This window comes from Apodemus sylvaticus, chromosome 10 (assembly GCF_947179515.1).
Source record: "Apodemus sylvaticus chromosome 10, mApoSyl1.1, whole genome shotgun sequence".
In the NCBI taxonomy this organism is placed as follows: Eukaryota; Metazoa; Chordata; class Mammalia; order Rodentia; family Muridae; genus Apodemus; species Apodemus sylvaticus.
Genome location: NC_067481.1, coordinates 56,092,944 through 56,119,013, shown reverse-complemented (window position 1 = coordinate 56,119,013; position 26,070 = coordinate 56,092,944). Strand labels below are relative to the sequence as shown.

At 47.3% G+C, this 26,070-nt stretch overlaps 1 protein-coding gene across 2 annotated transcripts in view; it reads right to left on the bottom strand.

Annotated features, from left to right (window-relative positions):
- Ntn1 (netrin 1) overlaps positions 1-23,122 on the bottom strand; it is a 177,527-nt gene extending 154,405 nt beyond the window's left edge. Inside the window, exons 1-2 of one of the 2 annotated variants that reach the window (XM_052196193.1) lie at positions 22,973-23,122; positions 20,823-21,904 (exon numbers count right to left, since the gene is read on the bottom strand). In XM_052196193.1, the coding sequence (XP_052052153.1) occupies positions 20,823-21,840 (1,018 nt within the window). In that variant the 5' untranslated portion in view covers positions 21,841-21,904; positions 22,973-23,122. Of the gene's footprint in view, positions 1-20,822; positions 21,905-22,325; positions 22,945-22,972 lie in introns of those variants that run through there. The other variant, XM_052196192.1, reaches the window with a different exon arrangement.
- Positions 23,123-26,070: the final 2,948 nt, after the last annotated feature.

Here is a 26,070-nt window from a genome sequence, read left to right as displayed (position 1 = left end):
TTCAAGGCCAGCCTGGGCAAATGGTGAGACCCTGTGTGAATAAAAGTAAAAGAGGCCTCGGATATACAGCTCAGCATATAACACTTGTCTGGCATGTGTTAGGCCCCGTGTTCAAACCTCAGTTCCTCAAAAACAAAAACAAAATCTCTCTACCAGCTTTAATAAAACAAACTGGAACCAGGTGTGGTGAGACACACCCACAACTCCCACAGAAACTGGAGGTTTGTGAGTTCAAGGCCTGACTGAAATCTATACTGAGGCCCTATGTGGAAAAAGAAAATAACCCCAGGGAGGGGAAAATACACACACATACACACACACATACACATATATACATATACACACACCACATAAACACACACATACACATATATACATATATACACACACATACACATATATACATATACACACACATACACATATATACATATACACATATACATATATACATATACACACACATACACACATATATATATACACACACACATACACATATATACATATACACACATACACATATATACATACACATACACATATATACATATACACACACATACACATATATACATATACACACACATACACATATACACACACACACATACACACACACACACACACATACACACACACACACACACACATATATATATATATATAGAGAGAGAGAGAGACAGAGAGAGAGACAGAGAGAATAACCTCATCCTTGTAGAAAAACAGTGTCAATGAGAACTACATAGACCAAAATGTATAGTGGAAAGTGGTCAAAAGTGGTCAGAGCCATGGTAGAGAGGAAAAGTCACTGCTTTAAATGGTTTATTGATATACACAAATAATTGAGCTGAGAGTTAAACAAAAATTAGAAGGACTACAAATAGCCCAAGTGATAAATTAGCAAAGATAAAGAATCAGAAACTTAGAAAACAAGCTGTGTTCAAAAGCAAGTAGTAAGGCTCGCAGGATGTTCAGTGGGAAAGCATTCGCTGCCTAGCCTGATGACACAAGTTTTGATCCCTAAGGTCTACACAGTCAAAGGACAAAACCAGGTCCCCGTGCTGTTCTCTGACCCCACAAGCACACTGGGGCCTGCATTTGTGCACACTCATAAACACGAACACAATCAATCAATCAATCACCAACTTTAGTAAAATTTGAAGAAAAAAAAATACTAAAAGTAGCAGCCGGGAATAGAAAACAGGTAAAAACACTAGTTCAGAGATCAGATGGGTCCTATTTCAGTTCCAGATCTACACGTTGTAGCTGGGTTGCTTCAACCAAGTCCGATGTCTTCACTACCCAACATGGAAAAGCACTACAGATTCACAGAGTTGTTAAGATTTGCTGAATGGTGTGTTCAGAGTACTTAATTAAACACGGGGCCCCAGCACACAGGAATACACAGCAAGCATGGTCTGATGCCGCCATCACCACTCACACGAGTGTCAAGCAAGCAAGCGAACGCATGTTACTATTCAACATTATATAGATGACAGAGCCACATATGGAAATTTTTAATATATTTTTGTGATTGCTATATATAACTATGCTTAAAAATGAAAATCTGGGTAAGGATTATTTTCTTGGAAAATAAATGGCCAGATTTGACTGAAAGAGCAGTTGAAAATTCCTGAACCAACACTGAAGTATGGAATAAATTGAAATGGTTATCAAATAACTACTTCCAAAACTTGAGGGGCCCAGATGGGCTCATTCTATCAAAACTACCAGGCCCAGTGGTCCCCATGTCACTAAAGTGGAAACGCCCTGCTTTGTTAGCTAAGTTAGGACAGCCTTGATACAAAGGCTGACAAAAAGAAAGTTCAATTCCCAGCAACCACGTGGTGGCTCAGGACCATCTATAATGAGTTCTGATGCCTTCTCTTCTGGCGTGTAGGCATACATGTAAACTGATTGATCACTCATATACATAAAATACATAAATAATTTTTTAGAAAGTTGAACATGCATCTATTGCATCAGCTTGCAGTCCCATTCCTAGGCACTTTCCCCAAAGAGATGAAAGCATACATTTGCAGAACAGTTTATCCAGGAATGTCCACAGCTACTTTATCTGTATAAATAGCCCCAAACCACAAACAACTTAAACACCTATGGGGAGGTGAGCAGGTAGACTGTGTAGTATAGCCGTGCTCTGTATTATCAGTGCGCATACATCAGTGATGGATAAAGAACCCAAATAACCACTCCGGGCAGAAGAACGAAGAATTCAAAGTAGAGCTGGAGATGGCCCAAGCATGAGCGTGAAGACCTGAGTTCGTGTGGCCGACACCCACATCAAAAGCCAGATACTGCAGAACACACCTGGAACTCTAGGGTACAGGTAAGGAAGCTAGGAAGAAGACAGTTATCACAGAGATAGCCAGTCGAAGAGACAGGACTCAGAAGGGGGAAAGGGAGCAAAGAGGCATTGAGTAACTGGGAAGACTTCTCAGAGACATCAACTTCTGGCATCCACACATGCCTGCACAGGTGAACACACATACACACACACACACAAAACTACAAAGTATAGGCTTCCATTTGTGTAAAAGTTAAGAAAAGGCAAACTGGGTTAAGGGAGTCACCATCAAATGTTGGGATCTGATTAAATCCACAGAACCCACATAAACGTGGAAGGAGAGAGTCAACTCTAAGTGTGGCCTCCACACATGTGCCATGGCCTAATTGCACCTCTACCACATACATATGTACACAGACATAACTAATATATCCTTTAATTGTTAAGAAAAGGAAAGCTAATACAACAAAAACCACAGGAGTAGGAAGAAGGAGGAGGGCCAACCAAGGCGCTTTGGGCTGATTCCTTTGTCTTAATTACGCTGGTGGTAGGACATACACAGGCCAAATTTATCAAATTACATTCTCAAAGTATGTGTGATTAAGATATAACAGCAGTTATAGCTCAATAAGTCTATTTTGAAAAGTTTATCTGGAATTAAAAAAAAAAAAAAAGAGGGAGACACACAAGCAGCAGAAACTCTAAACCCAATGGAGACATTTAAGTGATTGAGTCGTTATTCAGAATTGTTGTGTTGATGCAGTGACAACTTAAAATTATAGAGTTATTGCCTATAACCAAGTCCATCTCAACAACACCTTCATCGAATTATCAGTGGCGCTTGTAATGAAACTTGACCAACTCATCCAGCCAGCAAACACAGCCAAGTCAGAATAATAGCTGAAAAAATAATAAATGGTAAACTCATCTAAGGCCAATGAACAAAAAGACAGACACCAAGCCAGGGGCTGGAGAGATGCCTCGGCCTCTAAGAGCACTTACTGCTCTTGCAGAGGGCTAGCATTTGGTTTCCAGAACCCACGTAGCAACTCGCTCCAATTACAAAGGTTCCAATACCTTCTGTTGGCCTCCTTGGGCAATGCAAGCATATGGTGCACAGACATGTAGGCAAAACACTCAGATAGTTTGTTAATTTGATTGATTGATTGTTTGTTTGTTTGTGTTTGTTTGTTTGTTAAGACAGGGTCTCACTACGTAGACCTGGCTGTCCTGGAGCTATGAAGACCAGGCTAGCCTCAAACTCATAGAGATCCTCCTGCCTCTACCTCCCAAATGCTGAAATTAGAAATATGCACCACTCTGCCTAGCTCTTTTCATTCTTTGAGTGTGTGGGGGGGGGATAAAATTTATTTTAATAAATACTTTTTTGAAGAGTCAAGAAAAAAGCAAAGAATCCAAGATGGCACAAATTCATCAGCACACACTTGCTGATGAATTTGAGGGTTCAGGTTTGATCCCAGAGACCCACATGGTAGAAAGAAAGAAGCAACTCTCTGTCCTTCCGTGTCCTGCAACCACTTCTATAGGATTTTGACTAAAAAAAAAAAAATTATCCGAATTTGATCATGAAGAAACACCAGTCTCAAATAAGGGACATTCTAGGAAATAATGTCCAGTCTTTAAAGTGTATGAAGGCAGGCTAGAGAGATGGCTCAGCGGTTAAGAGCACCGACTGCTCTTCCTAAGGTCCTGAGTTTGAATCCCAACAACTACATGGTGGCTCACAACCATCTGTAATGATATCTGACACCCTCTTCTCGAGTGTCTGAGGACAGTTACAGTGTGCTTACATATAATAAATAAATCTTTTTTAAAAAAGTGTATGAAGGTCTTTCAGGTCTGAGAGGCTGCCCCAGCCTGAAGTCCAAGGATACAGGGGATGTGGGTGGGCTCCACCCTGGACCAAAAAAGGACACAAAAGAACAGTCACTGAGAGCTAAAGAAGGTCTGTAGGTTAGATTCTAACGTCAACATCAATTTTCTTGGGTTTGGTCATTGTGGGATGAATATATAAGATGATTAATATTTGAAAAACTGAATAAATTTGTCTGACTTCCACATACCTGCTGAGACATGCACTCATGCATGCACGTGTGTGTGTGTGTGTGTGTGTGTGTGTGTGCGCGCGCGCGCGCACAAATAAATAAATGTAAAACATCTTAGGTAATAACAATGAGAACAAGTAGAAAAGAATGAACGAATCCCAAGCCAGATATTGAGATGCATTGCCCAGATAGAAAGTGACAGGAAAATAGATAGAGCTGTCAAACAAAGTGGAAGATCCAGAGAACAGATCCAAGTTTATACAAAGCTCCGGCATTTAATAAATGCAGCATCTCAGGGCAGTGACAAAGAACGTTTTTCAAGAGCTGTCACGGAACAGCTGGCTAAATATCTGACGAAAACAATGGCCGTCCTTACCTCACACCGCATGTCATAAATAACTCCAGATGCAGAAGAGATGAAAATATATGATCTTAGGCTCTGGCAGCGAAGTAGACTGAGGTAATACAGAACCCCGACCACTGCAAACATGGAGAAATGCTAAACGGAATGTAATTTCCAAATACATGTGACGCATGGCAGACCTCATGAGGATATAAAATAAAAGGAAATCCGCAGAGGGTGGAGGCAAAGAGAACCTGAAGGTCTGAAAAAATCCAAGGAACCACTGAGTCCCCAGAGGTCATGAGGTGTGGGTGAGTAGCTGGGGAGGAGCAAGGAGAGAGACATGAGAAAGGACTGGTTATTAGATCTGGAAATAGGCCTTAGTGCTTTAGGGCTTGGGTTTTCGCATGTAAACAAGACAGGAGAGGCAGCCTTGCAAATGAGAGGATCTGCACTCTTTCTTTCTCTCAGTGTGTGTGTGTGTGTGTGTGTGTTTGAGACTCTAACGTACAGACTTGCCTGCAACTCACTATGTTGCCCAGGTTGGCTTCTGACTTACAACAATCCTCCTGCCTCACCCTCCCTAATGCTGAGATCACCCGGTGAACAGTATGCCAGGCCCCTTACATATTAAACAGCCGAGGATTTCTGCTCTTGTACAAATTTACACTCAGTGTTACAATGTAGCAAGCGGTAGATCTGGAGATTCAGAGATCTGGCTTGGTAGTGAAGAGCAATCACTGCTCTTCCAGGGGAGCTGAGTTCAGTTCCCAGTACCTATGCCTTTAATCCCAGCACTCAGGGGCAGAGGCAGAAGCAGGCTAATCCACTATGAGACCACAGCTAGCCTGGTCTACACAAGTTCCAGGCTATCCTGGGCTTCACAGTAAGACTCTGTCTTGAAAACAGGTGGTCAGGGTGGACAAGTAGGGATGGGTAAGGGGGCTAAAGGTGTTTACTGCACAATCATGAGGACCTGTAGATCCTAGCCCCTATGCAACGAGCCAGGCATCCTAGGATCACTGTGCTTGCTGACCTTCAAACCAGCTAAGAAAATGTATGGCCCAGACTCAGGAAGAGACTCTGCCTCAAAAGATTGAGCAGAGTGATGGAGGATACCTGATACCTTCTTCTGGCTTCAGTGTGCCTCTGTGTGCATGCTGTCTCTGTGTGCTGTGTACACACACCTGCACACCACGTGTGCACACTTAGACACATACATTCATACATACATACATACATACATACATATACTTTTAAAGGAAAAAAAAGAGCAAATGGAAAGATGGGAAATGGAAAAGCAATTAATAAACATGCTGAACAGGGCTGGAGAGATGGCTCAACATTTAAGAGCACTGGCTACTCTTCCAGAAGTCCTGAGTTCAATTCCCAGCACCCACTCGGTGACTCACAACCATCTGTAATGGGATGTGGTGCCCTCTTCTGGTGTGTATGAAGACAGCTACATTGTATTCATGTAAATAAAATAAATAAAAATAAAAGCCAAAACACGCTGAGTAAGTTAACATGCATGTTAGAAGGTGACGTAAGAGTTATAGGAAGAAAGAGATCAGGATAATGGTGGTGTCTGGTGGGGAGGGCGACAGACAGCCATGGATGGGGGCGCTGATGGCAATACTGAGTACGATGGGGGCAATGTTACCAAGGTGACCCCAAGGTGATACTTGACTGAAGACATGACATCTGTGCACACCTAATGCCCACAAAAAAAGCACCAGTGTCAGAAATGTGAGGAGCATATTCTCTAGCACACTGAGAGTCTGGCTGGAAAAGAACAGAACAGAGTAGCAGAGAAACAGGGGGTTGACTCGACTTGGCCCTGCAGCCACTGTCAGAGCTCCAGGTGCTCCCTGGAATGAGCAGGCAACTGACATGCAGACAAGGTTGTCACTGGCCGCTGTTGGGAACAGACTGTATCGGTAGTGGGCGGACAACTGTAGCGATAGTCCAGGTGACAAACACCTGGGCCTTCCCAATGCATTGGGAGTACAGGACACTGGAAGTCTTTATTCCTCAAAGTCTCTGTGTTGTGCAAGCCCTTTGGAAAGGGAGAAATGAGACATCAGGCCTGGACGGTTTTGGAGATTGCACGCATACTCTCCCCCGTTTGAAATAATAATTTCTGCAGTGATTAATTAATAAATGAAAAATTTGGTCCCACTCCAGTTTTTGGCAGAATCAATGCAAAAAAAAAAAAAAAAAAAAAAAAAAAAAAAACCCACTGGGTCATTTCCATAACTGAGACCAGAGGGATTTCCACAAAATCTGAAATAAAAATAAGCTCACAGTCAGAAAGTCCAAAACACATAAGGAAATCATTCACCGTGAGCAGAGGTCAGCAGAGAGAATGAGGAGGATCCGTCCGTGCTCCCAGGAACCTGAGCTCATCCATCAAACTAACCAGGACCATAGGAGAAGCCCCACTGACGGCACTTACAGGAACAACGCCGAGCACAAGGCACCGACCCTGAAGAGGACACACAGTAAGATTGCATTTATATAAAGTTCAAAAGCGGACAGGACTCGAGAGCCTGGCTCGGCAATGCATGCCTAGAATCCCAGCACGTGAGAGGCTGGAGCCGAGGAGCTGGAGCTTGAAGGGAGCCTGAGCTACCTGCAGAGTGCCGCCCTCCCTCCAAAACCAACAGGAGCAAAGCTCTACAGTGTGAGAAGCTGAAACTCCGGCTACCCTGCAGTCCCCATGGCTGGGAGGCAACTAAGGGCCTTTCAGAAGTAATCTTCCTGATTTCAGCGCAGATACTCAGGAGTGTCCACTTTGTAAAAATTCATCCAGCTGAACACACGGATGTGGAGAGATGTCGGGTTAGCCAACACATGGGAGGGCAAAGAAGGAAGAAGGCCCATGTCCTTCCCACCGAGAAACACGAGGCGCTGTGGGTTGAGACTGAGGGAAGGAAACGCTTCACAGGAAGGCCAAGGAGTTCCTCCAAATAGGGCAGCAGCAGTCTACTGATGGAACCCCAGAGGGAGTGGACGGAAAATACATTTCAAGGCAGAGATGCTGCATGGGGATTCGGGGAGAGGAAGGCAGGCTTCAAGCTCTGGGGAGGCAGTGTGGCTCAGAGTGCTGTGCACACCACACACACAGAGCTCAACAGGGTCTTAGAAGTCCAACTGCGTATGTCACAAATCAGGGAATGGGACCCCAGCGAGTCTCCCTTGCTTCCCAGCATGAACCTTTTCTCCTGCTAGGCTGGACACAGAATAAAAGTGAGGGGCCAGAGGCCCAGTGAGGGAAAGCAAGACTCCAGAGGCACAAGGTCAGGTTTCTAAATCTCACAGACTTTATGACCTTGGGCAAGTTGCCTTAGCCTCAGTTTCTTCGCCTAGGAAATGGCTGTATGGATATCAAACAGTAAACTGCTTTCTGCCAAACATACTGCCTATACAAGCTGACTAGACACTCATGCCCCAGGTCCCACAAGTCCCTTCTTTTTTTTTTCTTCTTATATATCCCTGGAAGAAATTCATTCATACATGTTCCAAAAAGTATGGATAAGTATGCTCACACCTGTGCTTTTTTTCCAAATAGACCAAACTCAGGAAAACAAATATACACTGTTCTATGTAGAATGGGGAAATATACCATGATACTCTTGTATCATGAAATTCTGGGACAAAAATAAAACTTGTGAATCATTACCACACATGGATAAACACCTCAATGGCAGTATCAGAATTAGAAACCCAGAATGCAATCCTATCTGCACAGAGTTTAAAAAAAAAATTAAAATAAAATCCATGCTTGGTGGGCTTCAAGGGGCCCTGCAGGGATTGGAGAGCAGCTCCCAGTGTGCCGGTCTGTTCCCAAGAGGTTCTGGTTATGCAAGCGTGGTGAGCACCACCTAACAGGTCACTGAGTGGAGCACTGACGGGTCATTGCCACACTACCACAAAGAAGTTTACTTATTAATTACAGAACCAACCTCCTTGGGTTGGTATAGCACTTACTGAGGTGATTATTTACAAGGTGCTTAGAACAAGGTCAGAGCAACCCTGCCCCAGAGTCTGCAATCAACGCCCTCTTCAACAGCCCTGCTCAGAGCCCCTCTCCAGGCTTAGCATGCAGGGGTCTTAAGCTTGGCCTCCAAGCTAATAAGCAATTGACACAGGCTGAAGTGCTAATCCTAGTGCTGGTTGGGATCTAGATCCAGGCACCGAAAGCCAGAAAGGCCTTCCCTTATCGAAATCCCTGCGTCTAGCCTGAGACCTCACATGTTATTAAAAGGAATGCTGTGTGCCCTGACCTTGGTTCAGAACAAGAATGTTCCGTGAATGAGGAAGAATGAAAATGAAGCTTTGCCTTGCAGGCAGACATCTTTCATTTAAAACAAAACAAATGGCTCCCTACCCTTGATTCAGTCAAACAAACCAGGCTAAGAAACACAGAGGACGGCTCAGCCCTGCTCTTCCGTCCCTAGCATATCTGGGTACCACGACGACCAATCTGTCCGAACCCGTGGTTTCCGAAGGGCTGATTTCTGTGGCTTGGAAGGAGATCCAATTTCCTTCCCTGTGGCAGCTTGATCTCGGCCAAGCTCTTTCTCACAGCGAATTTTCTCCAGGACTGAGCCACGAGGTGAGACAGGGTTGTGTGTGTCTGGGAAGAAAGAGCTGGCCGAGATCAATCTGCCCACCTCTGAGGTCTGGCTTCCGGAAGAAAACACGTTGGCCACAAGACTGTGGGCAGGGGGCCCGTGTCCACCCAACAGCCCTGCCCAGAGGCCGCCCAGCCCTAAGGTACTTCCATGCTTCCGATGCCAGATTCTGTATCTGTAAAAACAATGTGTTTCCTTTTTCACGCTGGGTTTGGTGCTATTATTGTTCAACACTTTCTGCACCAGCCTGAACGTAAGCAGAGCTGAGAGTGTGGCCACGAAAGAGTGCATGCCCTTAGCGTCACACAGACTTGGTCCTGACTAGAGGAAATGACTTTTCGGACATGTTCCAGGGAGGCTCAAGCACGTGGGTCTAACCCCAGGCTAGTCAGGGACAAGCTTTTGTCCAAAAATGCCCTCTGCAGCTTCGAGCACCTGCTTGGGAACTTCCAAGGCGACACTATGGAAAGACCACACTCTTCAGAAAACTGTGGTTTCTCAAAGTCTTGTGTGATCAAAAATTAAAAACTCTACATCAGAACACATTCAGGAGGACATTACACAGATATACATCCAGCCTTTCCCTGGTAGAGAACCAGGTAGAGAACCAGATATGGACACTGCTTGCCCTCCGGTGCCTCCTCGATGCCCTGGACTCTAACAGAGCCCATCCAGACAAGTGTTTTCTCTTCCGTGTACACAGTATCCATAAGGAAAAGAGCATCTTTTTATATTTTCTAACATGCCCAGATCCAACAGACGTACCTCAACAGTAAATGTTCCTGAACATGAACTCATGGTGCATGTCTGTACAGTGAATGGGGAGGGGCAAGATCAAAGAAAAGTCTACAATGAAAAACAGCAAGTGATTCTTCACCTCATATGGTTCTGTGACTGTTGGATCGGTTCTGATCTTAGAAGAGCGTGCAGCAATTAATTAGCAATGCCTGCCCGGGGTCCAGGTAGGGTTGGGGGATGCATTCACTAGATACAGTCATCTCCCATTTCCCAAGATTTTGATTTCTAGGGTTTCAGTCCCACATGACTAAATAGTCCAGAAACAGGCAACCGTTATTTTTGAACAGGGAGCTATGTGGTGAGATCCCACACGGTTGAGAATGTGAGTCAGGCCTTTATCCGACACGACTAGGCTATATATCCCACCCCTCAGCTGATCGCTTGGCCATATCTCAGTTCCCGGGTCTACTGTCAAATACCACAGTGTGCATGTTCAAGTACTTGCTCTACTTATTAATGGCCCCAAAGTATAAGAGAAGAGGTGCTCACAATCCAGATATGTCAGAGAGATGTCATAAATCACTTCCTTTAAATTAAAAGGAGAAAAGCTTTCAAATATAGAAGGAAAACTTGCATGCTAAGGTCGATAAGATCCACAGTACAATATCTTGACGGTAAGAGAGCATATTTAATTTTTCATTTTTATTAACTCATATTGTTAAAGATGCACACTACTCTTTGTTATTGCTCATCATAGCATGCCTACTTTCAATGTATACATCAAACTTCATAGTAGGCATGGTAGGTATAGGCAAATATGTACACTTCAGTATTATCCACAACTACAGATATCGAAACTGGGGGCCTTGGAACATATTTCCCGTGCATAAGAGGGGACACTGGAATTCACCACAGCCACCCCCAAACAGGAACCAATGAAAGTAGAAGCCTAGAAGGCAGGAAGTATTCATCACTTTGGGACTTCAAATATGGAACGCTGTACAACACACGAGCCGCCAGAGATTACGAGATCTGTCTCATTTCCTTATTTAGAACTCAGTTACCCAAAGTCGGCCCCCTTTCAAGATGCCTGTGGTCCTACAGATTGTCTAACTTAAGTGTGGGGCCTCAGGAATGCGTGAAAAATCAAATGTGAGAGCTAATAATCTCTCTTATCTGTAGCAGAAAAAATATTTCAAGGGGAAAAAAATCTAGAAACTTCAGCAACATCCAAGATGGGGCAGAAATGGGCGACCCCCACCCCAACTAAAATGTGGCTGTACACACTGCGAAATGAGATTGCACAGGAGTGAGTTCTGCATTCTCCAAGAGACACATTCTCAAGCCTTCTTCTGGCCAAGATCTGCCTGTGTTGGGATGGATTGGGCATGAGGTTATGCCTTAAAAGTCTCTCACTGAACCAATCTACTGTGACCTCTGAAGAGTCAGCCCTCTGTGAAACCTAGACGTGTCCTCCATTTAGGATTCTTCTTCCTCCTGGGTCTTCACAAGCCTGTGTGCTGCGATGTGAATTCACTTCAACCTACCTAGCTAGTGCAAGAATCCCACAGGCAGACGACCCAGGAGCTTCCAGGGAGGGGTTCACTCGGACCACAGCAAAGGAACCTTCTCTACTTCTTGGTGGTACTCCTGTTCCTTCAGGTGGTATTTCCTTTGATGCATGACATACCAGCAGCTGCCTCAGAGTGAGGTAGGTTTGGGGTAGGAGTTTATATATAAAGAGAGAGGCTCCAACAGGAGACAGTCCCCATCTCCTCAGGACCACCAGCCCTTCTCTCCATCAGAAGGCAGAACTGACGCAAGTAATTCGTGCAGGTTTGAACCTACACCCAGCCAGAGCCTCCCAGAAGCTGAACATGGAAAAGGAATGGTATTTCATGGAGAGTAAGAGAAAGAGAGAATGTGTGGGGGTGGGGTGGGTATAGGTGTGTGTTGCACGTGTGCGGAGTGCAGGCACACTTGTACTGGGGCACACAGATGGCGATCAGAGGGCAACCTCACCAGGCCTCATCGTCCAGTTTGCTTGAAGCAGAGGATCATTTACCACCACCACCACCACTACCACCACCACCACCACCACCACCCGCACCCTCCCTCTTCCCCCACCCAGTATATGCCATCTTCCCTATCTCTTCATCCTCTCATGGGTGTGTACAGGTATTAGGCCTGCTCTTCCCCTCAAGTTGGCAGACTGAGGTCAGCCAAGCACTTTACCCAGTAAATTATCTCACAGCCCAGGACTGATATTTCTAGAATTACAGAGTGATACAGGTTTGCCTAATGTTGAATGCCCAGAACTTCCTCCTCCCCACTAAAAATAAAAATAAAAAAAAAATAAATAAAAGAATTCACCACTTAATGGGTCTCTGGCTCTGAACATCAGGGCAAGTTTTCATAAAGTTTACATAAAGCTCTTTTGGTTTATTGCAGGGCTAGGACTCAAACCCAGGACGTGTTCATGCTAATCAAAGCTTCCCTCAATTATACCCAAGTCTGTGTATATACGTATGTTGCAGGTATATATACATGTTTATATGTGTGTACACACATGTGGAAATCAGAGATAGAATACTGGATGTCTTTCTCAGTGGTTCTTCACCTGGTTTTAGACAGCATCTCTGGAGCTTACCAAGTCTACTAGACAGGCTGGCCAGTGAACTGGAAGAATCCCGTCTCCACCTCCGCAGTCCTGGGAATAGAAGTGTGCCCGTGCCCAGCATTTTACATGAGTTATGGGGATATGAACCCAGGTCCTCAATTTGTAGTACAGGCATCTTATCAGCTTAGCTCTTCTTCCAAGCTCCCTATTTGTGTGTATGTGTGTGTGTGTGTGTGTGTGTGTGTGTGTGTAGAGGAGGTATCTGTGTGTCTGTGTGAATGTATAGCACATGTATGTGGGTGACCATGGAGGCTGGAAGAGAACATTAGACCCTGAAGTTGGAGTTAGGCACAGTTGTGAGTTACTTGGAATGGGTGCTGGAACTCCAGTCCTCTGGGGAAGAAGCAAATGCTCTTAACCACTGAGTCATTTCTCCAGACCCATAAACTTTTTAAAAGCAAATTAAGGGGGCTGTAGAGATGGTCCTGTGGTTAAGAGCACATACTTACTTCTCTTGCAGAGAGAACCCAAATTTGACTCCCGGCACCCGCACTCCCAAGCAGCTCACAACCACCTGTAACTCCAATTCCAAGGAGATCCAACGCCTCTGACCTCTCCAGGTACAAACACACACACACACTTAAACAAAAAAAAAAAATTTAGTTTGTTTGTTTGTTTTTTTTCTGAGACAGAATTTCTCTGTTTAGCCATGGCTGTCTGGAACTCCCTCTGTACAGCAGGCTGGCCTCGAACTGCTTCTGCCTCCCAAGTGCTGGGACTAGAGACATGTGCCACCACCAACCAGCTCAAAAAAAAAAAAAAATTAAAAGGACAAAAGCAAATTAAAATTTATTTCTAATCCATTTATGGCTGGTTCCTGTTTACAATCCCAGCACTCGGAAGGTCCATAGATTACACAGCAGTTTCAGGCTGCCCGGGTTCCCTGGGGTGACCTTGTATCAAAAACCAAAAGTAAACAAATAAATCGAAAACCTAGTTCTGAGTTTACAATAAAGATACATTTTGAAATAAGAGTAAGAACATGGGAATAGTTAAGGTCATTCCAACCCAGCAGTCAGGCCTCATGACAGCAGACAGCTTTGAGGCGACTACTGTCCCTGTCTAGCACACTGGCCTGGGCAGCTCCCTTCTTCCCAGCTCCATTCACAGCAACAGTTCCCCGGTCCCCAGGAGTCATTTATAATAGGACACGGCTTTTATGTGATCAGCCTCAGAAACAAATGCCTCTGATACCCCCTGCTCTCTCCGATGTGCCCTGCAGACGAGTCCCCACTTGGTCCCTGTGTATACAAACTGCCCTTTGGTGGCAGCAACATCTGTTTTTGAAAGGCTTCTGTTCCTTGTGGCAATCTGATTAATTGAACAAAGCTCACGGAGAGCACCTCCTACAATGCCTGGCTCTCGGTGGGGGGTTTGTGGTCTGTCTTCAGGACTCAACCTGACAACCACCTGTGAATGACGGTCTAAACTGCGGTTCCAGAGCCACCCAAACCAATGCTTGCCTTCCGAGGCTTCTAGAAGACAGGTAAAATGCTGCATACTACTCTCTTAAGTATAAGGCGTAAGTCTTGAATGGTTCAAAAGCACCCCAAGACCTCTTGTCTCCCCATAATAAAAGGTGCTACAGAAACTCAAGGCCTGTGAGTCGCTTCTGAAAGAAAGAAAAAAAATACTGGCTCACAAAATATTCATCCTTGTGCATCCACAGATAAGGCTGTTTTAAAATCCAGTTCCCCAGAGAGCCATTTATTTTGGTGCAGCCAGTGTGCATAGCAGACACTGTAGAAGCCATCAAGATAACACGAATAACAACCCAGTGGACGTTTGAAGTGTAAACATAAAAGTCTATTAAGAATACAATGTTGGTTTAATCCCAAGACAAAAAATTTACTTAATGAAAAGCACAACTCATCTCAAGAAGGAAATATCGATACCAGCTGTGGGCAGCAAACGGGGGCGGGGTGGGGGGGGATTCCTTCCAGGGAACGTCTGCATTGCAACCCACTGCCTTTCCAATATTTACTCTGGACATAAAGTCTCAAATACTTTTCCGAGGATCTCATTTTTCTCCAGGAGGAGGAGGAGGTCAGAGAGGAGGCTGGGCAGGGCTAAAAGGGAGAGCTCAGCAGAGCCTGAAAAAGCAGGCCTGCGGGCCCCAGGGGGGTTGGCCGGCCTCCCTCCTCCCTTCCCTGCACAGAGCTAGGGGCAGCCTCCTCACGCACTAGGCGCTAATGAGGACCCCAGCTGAGACCTCGCTCTGGCTGCCTAGGGCCTAGAGAATTCAGTGGCAGTGACAGCCTTGTGCTGCAGACAGTCGGTCCGGTCGTGACTGCATCCGACTGACAATCTGGAACACCACAGTCTCCACCAAACACCCTTTTTTAGCAACACCCTCAGTCACTTGCTGGTTCATTCATTTGTTTGTTTTTCACCATATTAAAGAGAGGTAAGAGGGTGACGAGCTCTGGGGTGTGAGGAAAGAGGTTTTTTAAAGGGGATTTTTGGATTACCAGCTCTGCTTCACCTGGACCTTTGAGAACTAACACAGGCCCTGAGTTCAAGACTGGGTGACCGCGGAACTAGTGACACACAACTTTTTGCATCCCAGATATATAAGAGGCTAGGGCAGGGGAATCAAAGGTGCAGGGCCATGGCATTGAAGAGGTAGCTCAGTAGTTAGAGTACTTGCTCTTGCACTGTCCCAAAGCACTGTAAGCATGCAGGCAAACAAAACAAAACAAAACAAAAAAAGCAAAAAACTGCTCATAGACAAAAAAATTAATAAATTAAAAAATAAATAAATAGCTTTTTAGACTTTTTTTTTCCGAGACAGGGTTTCTCTGTATAGCCCTGGCTGTCCTGGAACTCACTCTGTAGACCAGGCTGGCCTCGAACTCAGAAATCCTCCTGCCTCTGCCTCCCAGAGTGCTGGGATTACAGGCATGCGCCACCACCGCCCGGCTAGACTTTTTATTTTTTTAAGGTCAGCTTGGGCAATTTATCAAGACGCTGTCTAAATAAATAAATAAGAAAGATTTGGCCTCAACATAGTAGCAGATGTCTTTCCCAGAGCTTGGGAGGCAAAGGCAGGTAGATCTCCGAGTTCGAGGCCAGCCTGGTTTATACAACATGTTCCAGGACAGCCAGGGCTACAGAGGCCCTGTCTCTAAAAAACAAAATAAAAGCCAAAAAAGGGCCAGCCAGGAGGTAGTTAAGAGAGTAGAGGAACCTGCCTCCTATCCTTATGACAGGAGGGGGAAAAAAACCTAGGAAGCACATGGTGTAAAGAGAATTAACGTGGCAAGTTGTCCTCTGACCGCTACACACAAATAAGCATAAGCTCACCTTGGTAATGAGGTCCTTACCAAGCACTCACCAAGATGAAGGTTCAATCAATGCAAACAAATAGCAATAGGTAGATTGATGGATGGATGGGTGCTAGAGAGAGAGAGAGAGAGAGAGAGAGAGAGAGATGGATAGACAGACAGACAGACAGACAGACAGATATGGACCCTCTTCAATTATATTTCTCCCAGCTCCCACCAAGCCCACTGGTTATGACAGAGGAAAAGTTATCTGTAACTTCATGTCTAAGTATGCATGAATATAATACAATAACAGTATGATATATTACAAGCCAACATACCTAAGGAAACAACCTCCAGTTCTAGCAAGAAGTAACAGGTTGTTCTGCCTTTCCGCCTGTGCGTGAATAACACGTACTTATTCATTCTGCAGCCATCCCGTGTGGATGCAGCTCAGCACATGCAATAAAATGAAGCGTAATCGAAGGGCTGGAGGCCCAGCGTGGCCACCTACCAGCTCCGGGCTTTGAGTAAACCATGCCATGTCTCTAGGCCATGGTTTCCTCATCTCTAAAATAAGGACAATAATAGTGCCCATTATTTGCCGAGTCACAACGATCAAATAACTAAATTAATATGAGTGTTTGGCAAAGAATAAGCCCTCAAGAGTTAGTTAATCATCATAATGACAGTAATTATAATAATTACTATGAGTATTAAAAATATACACTCTTCCACAGCGAGGTGCCAGGCTCTGGACCAGCCAGCAGATATTTTTGGCCTTCTGATATAGCGAGGGTCTTTAGCAGGGCACTGGATTTTTTCCATGGCAACTCCTCCAACATAGCCTCCCTTGCTTGACAAATGCTAAAGATGCCCCGAGCACCAGGGCCACTCACACCATTTGGACTGCACCCCGCCCCAAAGCCATGTTTAAACAATTATGAGCATTATGTTGCAGGTACCCAAGACCATAGGAAGCCAGGCCAGCACAGTGCTCATCTTGCAAAGGCGTCTTTTGTGTGGGTTTTGGGTTACAGCTGGGCAATGTAAAGCCACAGAGTGAGTCGAAAAACGAGTTTCCATAATCTCAACCTGTCACAAACCAAGCAAAAGCTCACGTTGACATCCCCCACAGTAAGATTAAACACCATGCTTCATCGGGCACTAAAGACTAACACAGTTCCCATGTCAGGGAGACAGTGATTAAAACCGATGTCAATAACTTATGAAACACAATATGGTCTTTAGATGCTCTTTTGGAGAGAGAGAGAAAGAGAGAGACAGAGACAGAGACAGAGAGACAGAGAGACAAAGAGAGACAGAGACAGACAGAGAGACAAAGAGAGACAGAGACAGACAGAGACAGAGAGAGACAGAGAGAAAGGAAGAGGGAGATGGAGGGTCCAGACATCCAGGTGGTTTAAAACTGCCCATGCATTTTCCCTTCAGTGTACACCAACACACACACATACACACACCACATGGGTGCTTCTTTACACGGTTAATGTATATGCATATGTGTATAAAAGCATGCGAGAGCTACTAAAATGGAAGAAAACATATGGTCATTCTGCTGAGAGCTGTCCAAGAGGTAAGCGTACACCAGTCTTCTCTTTCATAGTATTTCAAGAACACTTTTTGTCCAGAAGAAAGCCAAAATTGCATTTAAAACATTGGACTTCACAACAGCCTGCGTTTCCCCTGCAGAGAAACTTGCCTTGAAGCAACACTGAAAGCTTGGTCTGAGAAAACACAGGAGACTGTAGGCACTGCTCAGGAATCTCTAAGTTTCTGGGCCTCGATGGAGGCCCCTCAGTAGTCTCAGTTCTTAGGGACTGTGCTGAGGATGGAACAGAGGCTAATCGAAGGAACTGTCCCATTTAGGCCTATTATAAATCATATCTCATTACTTCTTAAAGAAAAATCAGAACAGCATGGTGATGCGGCTTGATTTCATCAAGACTGGTTTTTTTTTTTTAAGTTAAAAAATTACAATCCTTTGCCTTAATTGTAAATAGCACGGGCAGCTTCATTCGTGTTTCAACAGTGTGAAATTCACAAAATGGGCTTATGTTGAGGGGGCAGGAATCTGAGTTTCTGAAGGTACAAAGTTACTATGTGAAAGATTTATTAATGCTTCTCTGAGCACAGTGCCCTTCAGTATCTCAGAACACCTGTCAAATACTAATACATTCCCATATCTCCACTTCAGGCCCTTTTCATAAAAAGCTGGACCTTCAGCTGTAAATCACTCCTAAATTGTCCTTGTTGGCTTTCTTTCTAACAGAATGATGGCAAAATCACTAGAACTTCAATTAAGACTTTATGGCAACTTCAATCTGACGTTCCCAGTTCTATCTACAAGGTATCAGAACATCTATTCAAAAAGGAAACTATAAATAACTTCAACAGAGTTTAGTCGGCTTGGCTTTTATGAAATGACTGAATAATTGGCAAGCTTTAAGGATGCTTTAGCTACGAAGAATTAAAATAACTTCAGTAAAAACCCTGAAAAAATATTGTTAACCGATCATTTGTCATGTAGATTATGTACTTACTAGGCCTAATTAAACTTTTTGAACAAAAACCACTTGCTAATTACATTAGTTAATATGTTGATTGCTCAACTTGGCACAAAAAGGGGGAGGGGGTCAATCCAATTTGTGTGTAGTTAGTGCTTTGGTGGAAATGCAAAAATCCTAAACTGGAGAGATTATTTCAAGTCCAGGGCCGTCATTATAACAAATAACAGGTTGTGTTTTCGAATCCTAAGTGACAGGGAGGGGTGGGAGGGAGGGGTGATCAATATCACAGACAGGGGAACCGTCACACTAGTATTACTTTAATAGCACAGCTCCAGATTATTCACACCAACGTACCCACTCACGGTCGTCCAATTAAACCCTGCTGGAGACTGCATCTTTCATAAGCACATACAAACTAAAACTGATAGCAAAACCCTGGGAATCCCTTTAAGTGCCAATAAAGGGTTTTTCCACACAAAAGGAAGAAAAGAAAAGAGGAAAGGCAAAGAGAAGACGAGACGGGAAAAACTAACATTTCTCAGGGAACTGAACAGATCAAAGACACTTTCTTCTCCAAGACCACTGCTAAGTCGGCTTGCCACCACTTTGCAGATGCTGAAAAGGCTCTTCTCGCTGGAAGCTAGTTCTTCCGTTCCTTGGAGGTTAGGGGACATACAGTTAGGTCCGCAAAGGCTGGGACACACTGCAGTTTTAAATGGGAGGCCCTGCAGTGCAACGGGGTGGGGAGTGGGGGGGAGGGAGGCGAAGGCGTCTGCAGAGCAGGGCTCCAGCCTGGGCCCTGGGCCTCCGTGCACCGACCCTCCGAGACATGTTTTCCATTCGCTTGCTCAAAAGCCTGCATCCACAGTCATGAGGCACAAACTATTCGACAACAACATGACACAATTAATCAGAACCAGACTTCAAAACGTGTGTTTGTGGGGACCAGCAAACTCTGCAATGTGCCTCCGAGGGTGAAGCGATTCAAGAGATTCAAGAGACTTGCAATGGCTCTCTGGGGTGGGGGCGGGGAGGCGGGGAAATCTGTATGCTCACAAAAGATGCACACCAAATGGCACATTATGTGCTAAATCATTTTCATTGCAATCACTGTCAGATTTAGACATTTACATCTAATACTGAAAATGTAGTCTGTCTGTCTCTCTCTGACTCTCTGTGTCTGTCTGTCTGTATCTCTCCATCTCTCTCTGTCTCTCTGTCTCTCTGTCTCTCTCTCTCTCTCTCTCTCTCTCTCTCTCTCTGTGTGTGTGTGTGTGTGTGTGTGTGTGTGTAGGGAAAAACTGGTGCCTGGGAGTGCCTGCATCAACTAAGTTGTACAATTGCGATGTAGAACATATCCTTTCTGATCCTCCTTTCTGACCCAGGCATATTCACCAGTGCTGGGTTTGTCAGATTTATCTTTCAGGAATTGAAACTCCATTAAAAATCAAGACGCGGGATCCTTAGTTAATTCAAAACTGCTCAATTTCACGAAATCCCGGAGCTAACAAAAAACCTGGTAGACTTCTCTTTTGGACCAGGATTGAATTAGTTTAAAATAGTCACTGAGGTCTCCTTTGTAGTCTGTAGATAGTAATTAATTGAAATCACATCACTCTCCGTCTGCTAACACGAACACGCTGCTCAAACGGGAGGGGGGGCGAGAAAAAGAAAATCCACCCATAACAAGAGAATTGGAGGGTGCAAGAGTGACGTTTGCTTGGTACCCAAGTGTTTCCAAGCTGAAAGGAGCTCTCTATCTTCTCCCAAGGGATTCGTGGTGGTGGCTCTGGAACGTCCCCGGTCCCCAACCGCGCGCCCAGCTGCAGCCTTAGGAAAGGGGGATGGGGCGGAGGTGAACCCCAGGCACTAAGCAAACTGAGAGGAAGGCAGTGAATGTGTTTCCGTTTGGATCCGGGATTAGAAAGACCTGTTGGCAAATTTTCTCCAAACCACTCCCTCCACTCCCGACCTCCGGGGGCACTTCACCAGCCGGTTCTTAGTTTCGAAGTGGGTGAGAGGATGCAACACCGGGTGTTGGCCCAGCGGGCAGACCGCTCTGATCTCACCCCTCCCAGGTCCCGTACATCTCGGAACGCGCGTCCCGCAGCAATTGTAAGGTCCCCGAAACCCACAATCCTGCGATGCTCGCACTCGTGGCGCCGGCGCTCGGGAGAACGCGCCGCTGCAAGGTCCAGAGGCCCCCGCCCGCGTCTCCACCCACCGCCCGCGGCGCCGAGGCGCCCCACTCACCCACGCACTCGTTGGCCTCGCGGGCCGTGGCACGCTGCCAGGGCCGGTCGTAGTGGAAGGGCTTGCAACGGTCGCATTCAGGGCCGGCCGTGTTGTGCCTGCAGTCACACACCAGACTGTCGTCTCGGTCACGCACGCAACGTGCCGCGTGGCCGTTGCACTTGCAGCGGCCGCCAACCTGCAGGTCAGACACTGCATAGTAATAGGAATCGCGCGCCAGCTCCGAGTCATCTTCGTTCTCGTCGCCAAACGTGTGCAGGCGGCTGAACGCCACGCGGATGTCGGTGGCCGTGACCCAGTCTTGCAGCACGGGCGAGTTGTCGAAGTCGTGCGCCGAGGGCCGCCCGTCCAGCGTGCTGAAAGCGATCAGCCCACCGGAGAGCGGGCGCATGTCGGTGTGCGAGTCGGTGCACACGGCCTCCTGCTCGTTCTGCTTGGTGATGGGAGCGCGGTGCGGCCGGTTGTACATTTTACGGCACTGCGTGGAATAGAACTGGAAGGGCACCCACGTGCGCCCGTAGTCCATGGACTTGTAGATGGCCATGGACTCTGGCCGCGGCGAGCAGAATTGCAGGCTCACATAGGTCACCTCAAACTTCTTGCCGAGCGACAGAGTGAGCGTCACGTTGTGCGGGAACTGCAGGTAGTTCTCGGACTGCCAGCACGTCAGGTTGTGCGGGTTGTTGAGATCGGTAAGAAAGGCGGGCGGGTGCGCTTTCTTGGGATCCGAAGAGTTGCAGAGGTGACACGAGCGTAGCCTCTCCTCGCCACGCTCGCTCACCACGCAGTAGCGCGCCGGGGGCCGGCCGCAGGTGCTGGACACGCGCACGTCCTTGCCGAAGGCCGCGTTGACAAAGTCCGGGATGCAGCGGCGCGGGTGCCCGTTCTCATCCGCGCAAGGATCAGGCTGCGCCGCCTGGCCTGCGAACATGCTAAGCCCGGGCCCGCCGCGCACCGCGCCCACCAGGCACGCCACCGCCGCTAGCGCCGCCAGCGCCTCCCACACAGCGCGCATCATGCCGTGGCCAGCTTGCCCCGGCCCCGCCGCGCCGAGGAGTCGGTTCGCCCGCCGCACCAGTCGCCTGCGGAGAAAGGGGAGCCGCGCTCAGCCAGCCAGCAGCCAGCCCACCCCGCGCCCAACAGCCCTCGGTGGAGTAGCGAGCGAGTGCCCCGCTCCTCGGGGCACCAACCCTGAGACTGCCCGCTTCGCTCCCCCAAAATCCCGGGGAACCCTGAGCGCAGGAGCCTCCAAGCCTGCACCGCCCGCGCCCCTTCCTCCCGGCTTCCCCAGCCTCCCCGCCAACCGAGGAGCATGCCCGCGCCCGTCTGCCCATCCGCAGCTATGCCCATTCGTCTTGCTCCCTTAGGTCTCAGGCGCAGCAGGGTTCCAGGTCCCCCAACCCCGCACGGCTCAGCGTCCCTTTCTCCTGCCACCTGGGGTCCTTCATAAATACCCCCTCCCCAGTCGTGTCCCCGCTGGGGACTCAGCGTAGGAGACTTTACCTCTAAAGTGATGGCAAAAGAGAAAGAAAAGTTTGCCTGGCCCCAGCCGGGGAGCCCACGCGCCGGACGGCAGAGAGCCTCTCGCTGGCTGTTAGCAGGCGCGTCCGGTCTCAACGCGGGCTTGCCAGCTCCATGCCCGGCGCGGCCGCCGCTGCCCCAGCCCCAGCCCCGGCCGCCACCGCCGCCACCGCCGCCGCTCTTCCTCCGGAGTGACGACGCGGCCGCCCGGCTCCCGCCGCGGTCGGAGTGCTGCCCTGCCCGCGCCCGGGGCGCACACACACACTCACGCTCGCTGGCGCGCACTCACAAACGCACGCACGCCCCCGAAGGCTCCGCCGCCGCCCGCCGCTGCCGCTGCCGCCGCCGCCGCCGCCACCACTCGCGCTAGGAGTGGGGGGCGGAGGGGAGCGCGGGGGCGGGGCCGCCGGGCGGGGCGCCGGCCAATAACGTCGGCAAGCAGCCGCCCGCTCGCGAGCAAAGTTTTAACCCCGGGAAGAAGAAAGTTAAAGCCAACGGGCCCGGGATGCTCCAGAGGGCGAGAGCGAGCGGGTGGGAACCTGGGAGCCGGAGAAAGAACAGCAGAGACAAAGAGAAAGCGAGAGGAGCGCCCGGGGAAACCCCGGAGAGGGGGCAGGGCCGGCGCGCACCCTGTGGGGGTGGAGTGGGGGCGAGAACGGCTTTCTCCCTCCCGGTCCCAGCCAAACACATCTGTGTTTGTTTTCTTTTCTTCGCCGAGGTCCAGCCTTCCTCCAACCCAGCCTGGTGGCCCCGGTGGCACCGCGCACAGGGCCTTGCCCCTATGGGCACTCGGCCCCAGAGCCTTGAGGAAGGGGAACTGAAAAAGGATGTGAACTCTCTGCTCTGTACTCCTGCCCCTAGGCTCTAGGGGACGGCAGCAACAAGAGGCAGCGTCTAAACCTCACAGAGCTGTCACTACCTTAGGCCCATCTGCAAGGAATGAAATTTCCTTTTAGGCCTGGAAGCTGTGGTCGACTCGAGGCTAAAGGCCAAGAAACTCAGACGCACCTGGATAGTGGCCTGCTCAGGTCTGTTCTGAACTTCAGAGATGGGGTCAGTTCAGTCCTTCCGAGGTCCCTGAATCCTGGAAGCTGACTTGGCATCTCCTAGATCTTTTTTTTTTTTTAAGTACCCCTAGGGGGAGATTTCCACAATAGCTTTGCATAGTACCTATTGACTCTACATTTTATCTATGGTCGTTGAGGCCACAGGGGCTAGGAATAAGTTCCCCAAATCTCCCGCTACTTAAAAATAAATAAATAAATAAAAATAAAAAATAAAATGGGCTCAAAGCCTGAGGCAGTGGTATTCTCCTGAAGGTGTGTGCTCTTGGCGGTTCAGCAGCTCTGGAGGCCAAGGCTTGAGACCAGGAGTTCAAGGCCAGCATGAGAAACATCCCATCTCAAAGAAACCTTAGCTTTCTCACCACACTTGTCTAATGGACAGTCTCACCCAATTACAGTCTCATGGGGTGTCCTCGGGCCACTCAGCCTCTGGCCTCGGTCTCTGTTGCCTTAACAAAAGGACTGTGGACAAGAATGATAATCTTTGGCTGTCTTTCAGCCACAGCCAGAGTTCAGAGGTGAGAATCTACCAGGCTTCGAGCTCTATCTCCTGCCTCGTTCTGGTTCTGTTCCTTCCACTTTCATAGACTCTGAGAACCTAAGAAAGGACCTTGGGGATGGGCTCACTGTCCTTGGACGAAGGCCCTTTTTCCTGGTCTTCCTGAGAGTTGGCCACCCAAGCCAGTTCTTCCAGGGAGGCAAGCCAGCCACAGCCCAAGGAAATAAATCCATGTCATTGCGGGGACAGTCTGGACTCACCCTTGGTCCCTGGGGTTGTGTTTTAGCTTTGTCTGCTTATGTCGTTTACTACTCTGTACTGTTTATTTATGCCTTGCCTTGTGGTAGAAGGGACTGCAGGTGAGTTACAAGGGTACTTAAAACAGGGCAAAATAACATAAATCAGAAATGAGGTGGAAGGGAGTACAGGAAATGCTTAACCGTGGTGGACTTTGACATCTCAGTGGTGTGCTGGAAGGAGACAGGGCGCTTGGAAGAACACAGTTTGCAGCCAGAGTGCCTGGATCCAACCACTGCCTCTGCTGTGTGGCCCAGGCAGGCCTTGGCATCTTTCTCAACCTTGGCTTTCTCACCTGTAAAAGGGGGATACCAATATCTCCACCTCATAGAATCATGAGCATCCAATGAGTTGGCACACAGGAATATTACAACTTATAGTGCATATGCTTACATAGTGTAATTATATAACAACTCAAATAATCTGCTACATATATGTCTATGTAAATATACATACAACCAGGACTGGGTTGAGTGGAGTAACTTACCTAGCATGCAGAAGGCCCTTGATTCAACTGCTAATGCTGTGTGAATTAAGAAAACACATATACAGAAAGCCAGCCATATGGTGGATAAAGAAGCATTATGAGTTTATCAGAATTAAATTGCTGAAGTGACACAGAAAACTTTAATTACTTCAAGAACATTTAATTATGTATTAAGACTTTTGTGACACTGGAAAAGCAAATTGGAAAAACATGCACAATCTAGTGTCATCTCTACTTTTTTTTTTCAAAGTATTCATTAGAAGACATTGTTGATAGTGGTTATGTCCTGAAATGGAAATGACTCATGATGTTGACTTATCTTGGCTGATATGTTCTCAATTTTCTATAATACAATAGGAAGGAAAGCTAATAGAGAAAAGGCAAAAGGAAGACAAAGTAGACGCGGGAATAATGCCAAGATTCACCCTGGGATGGCCTGTTTGCCTCCTGTGGGTGGGCGACCAATTTGTTCCTAAGCTTTCCCGCAGCCAAAATGAAAAGGAGACCATGTCCCTTACACAGTCCCCAGTGTCCCTGAGATAAAAACAGAGCTATTGCTCAAGAGAATTACAGCTCTTCTTGGTACTAAAATCAGACAGGAATTTCTCCTGGGGGGCCTCATAAAGGGAACACAGTGTGAGGTAATGAGCAAACATCCTCCTAATAGTCACAGCCGTGAGTTCCTTGGGGCAGACGCTGCTGTGGCCGGCCCTGCATATAGGCGGACGGCATCGCACCGGAACAAGCCGAGAAAACACATTCTGTTCAGGAGGGGTGCAAAAGGGACAAATTGGGGTGCTCAGCTCCCTGACCTTGGTACATCTTGGAGCAGTCAAAAGACGGGAGTACAGAGTTTTTGTCTTGCTGTGTCTGCAGAGAGCTTTTGATAAATCTTGCAAGATAGCAAGTTTGAGAGGCAGTGAGTTTGAAATCACCCTCCATGGCTTGTGGGTTTCCTGCAGTGCCAGACCAGTGAGTGAGCTTTAGCCCGGAATGGGGAGACGGTGCTTTTTACTTTCATCATGTTCATCTAAAGCCTAACTCGATCTTCTTTACTTCTTCGTGGTGGGCAAGACAGTCCTCGAGCTGCAGTCTAAGGGGTCTGGGTCTTCTGGAATATACTAGAACTCCTTTCTTTACCTTTATTCAAAATCCACCCCCACCCCACCCCCACCCCGCGCTCTCCTAGGCAAAATGGTCCCATTTCAGTGATTTCATGGGACTTGGATTTGTGACCAGCCTGCAGGCTCTCCCAGGACACTCTTCGGTTGTCAATGTCCTCTTCTGAAGCACGCTGCCTTTTGAGGAGACAGATGAACAAACCAGATGTCCAAGTGTTCCTTCTCCAAGTGGGGGTTATAAATACACCCCAGGAAGGCA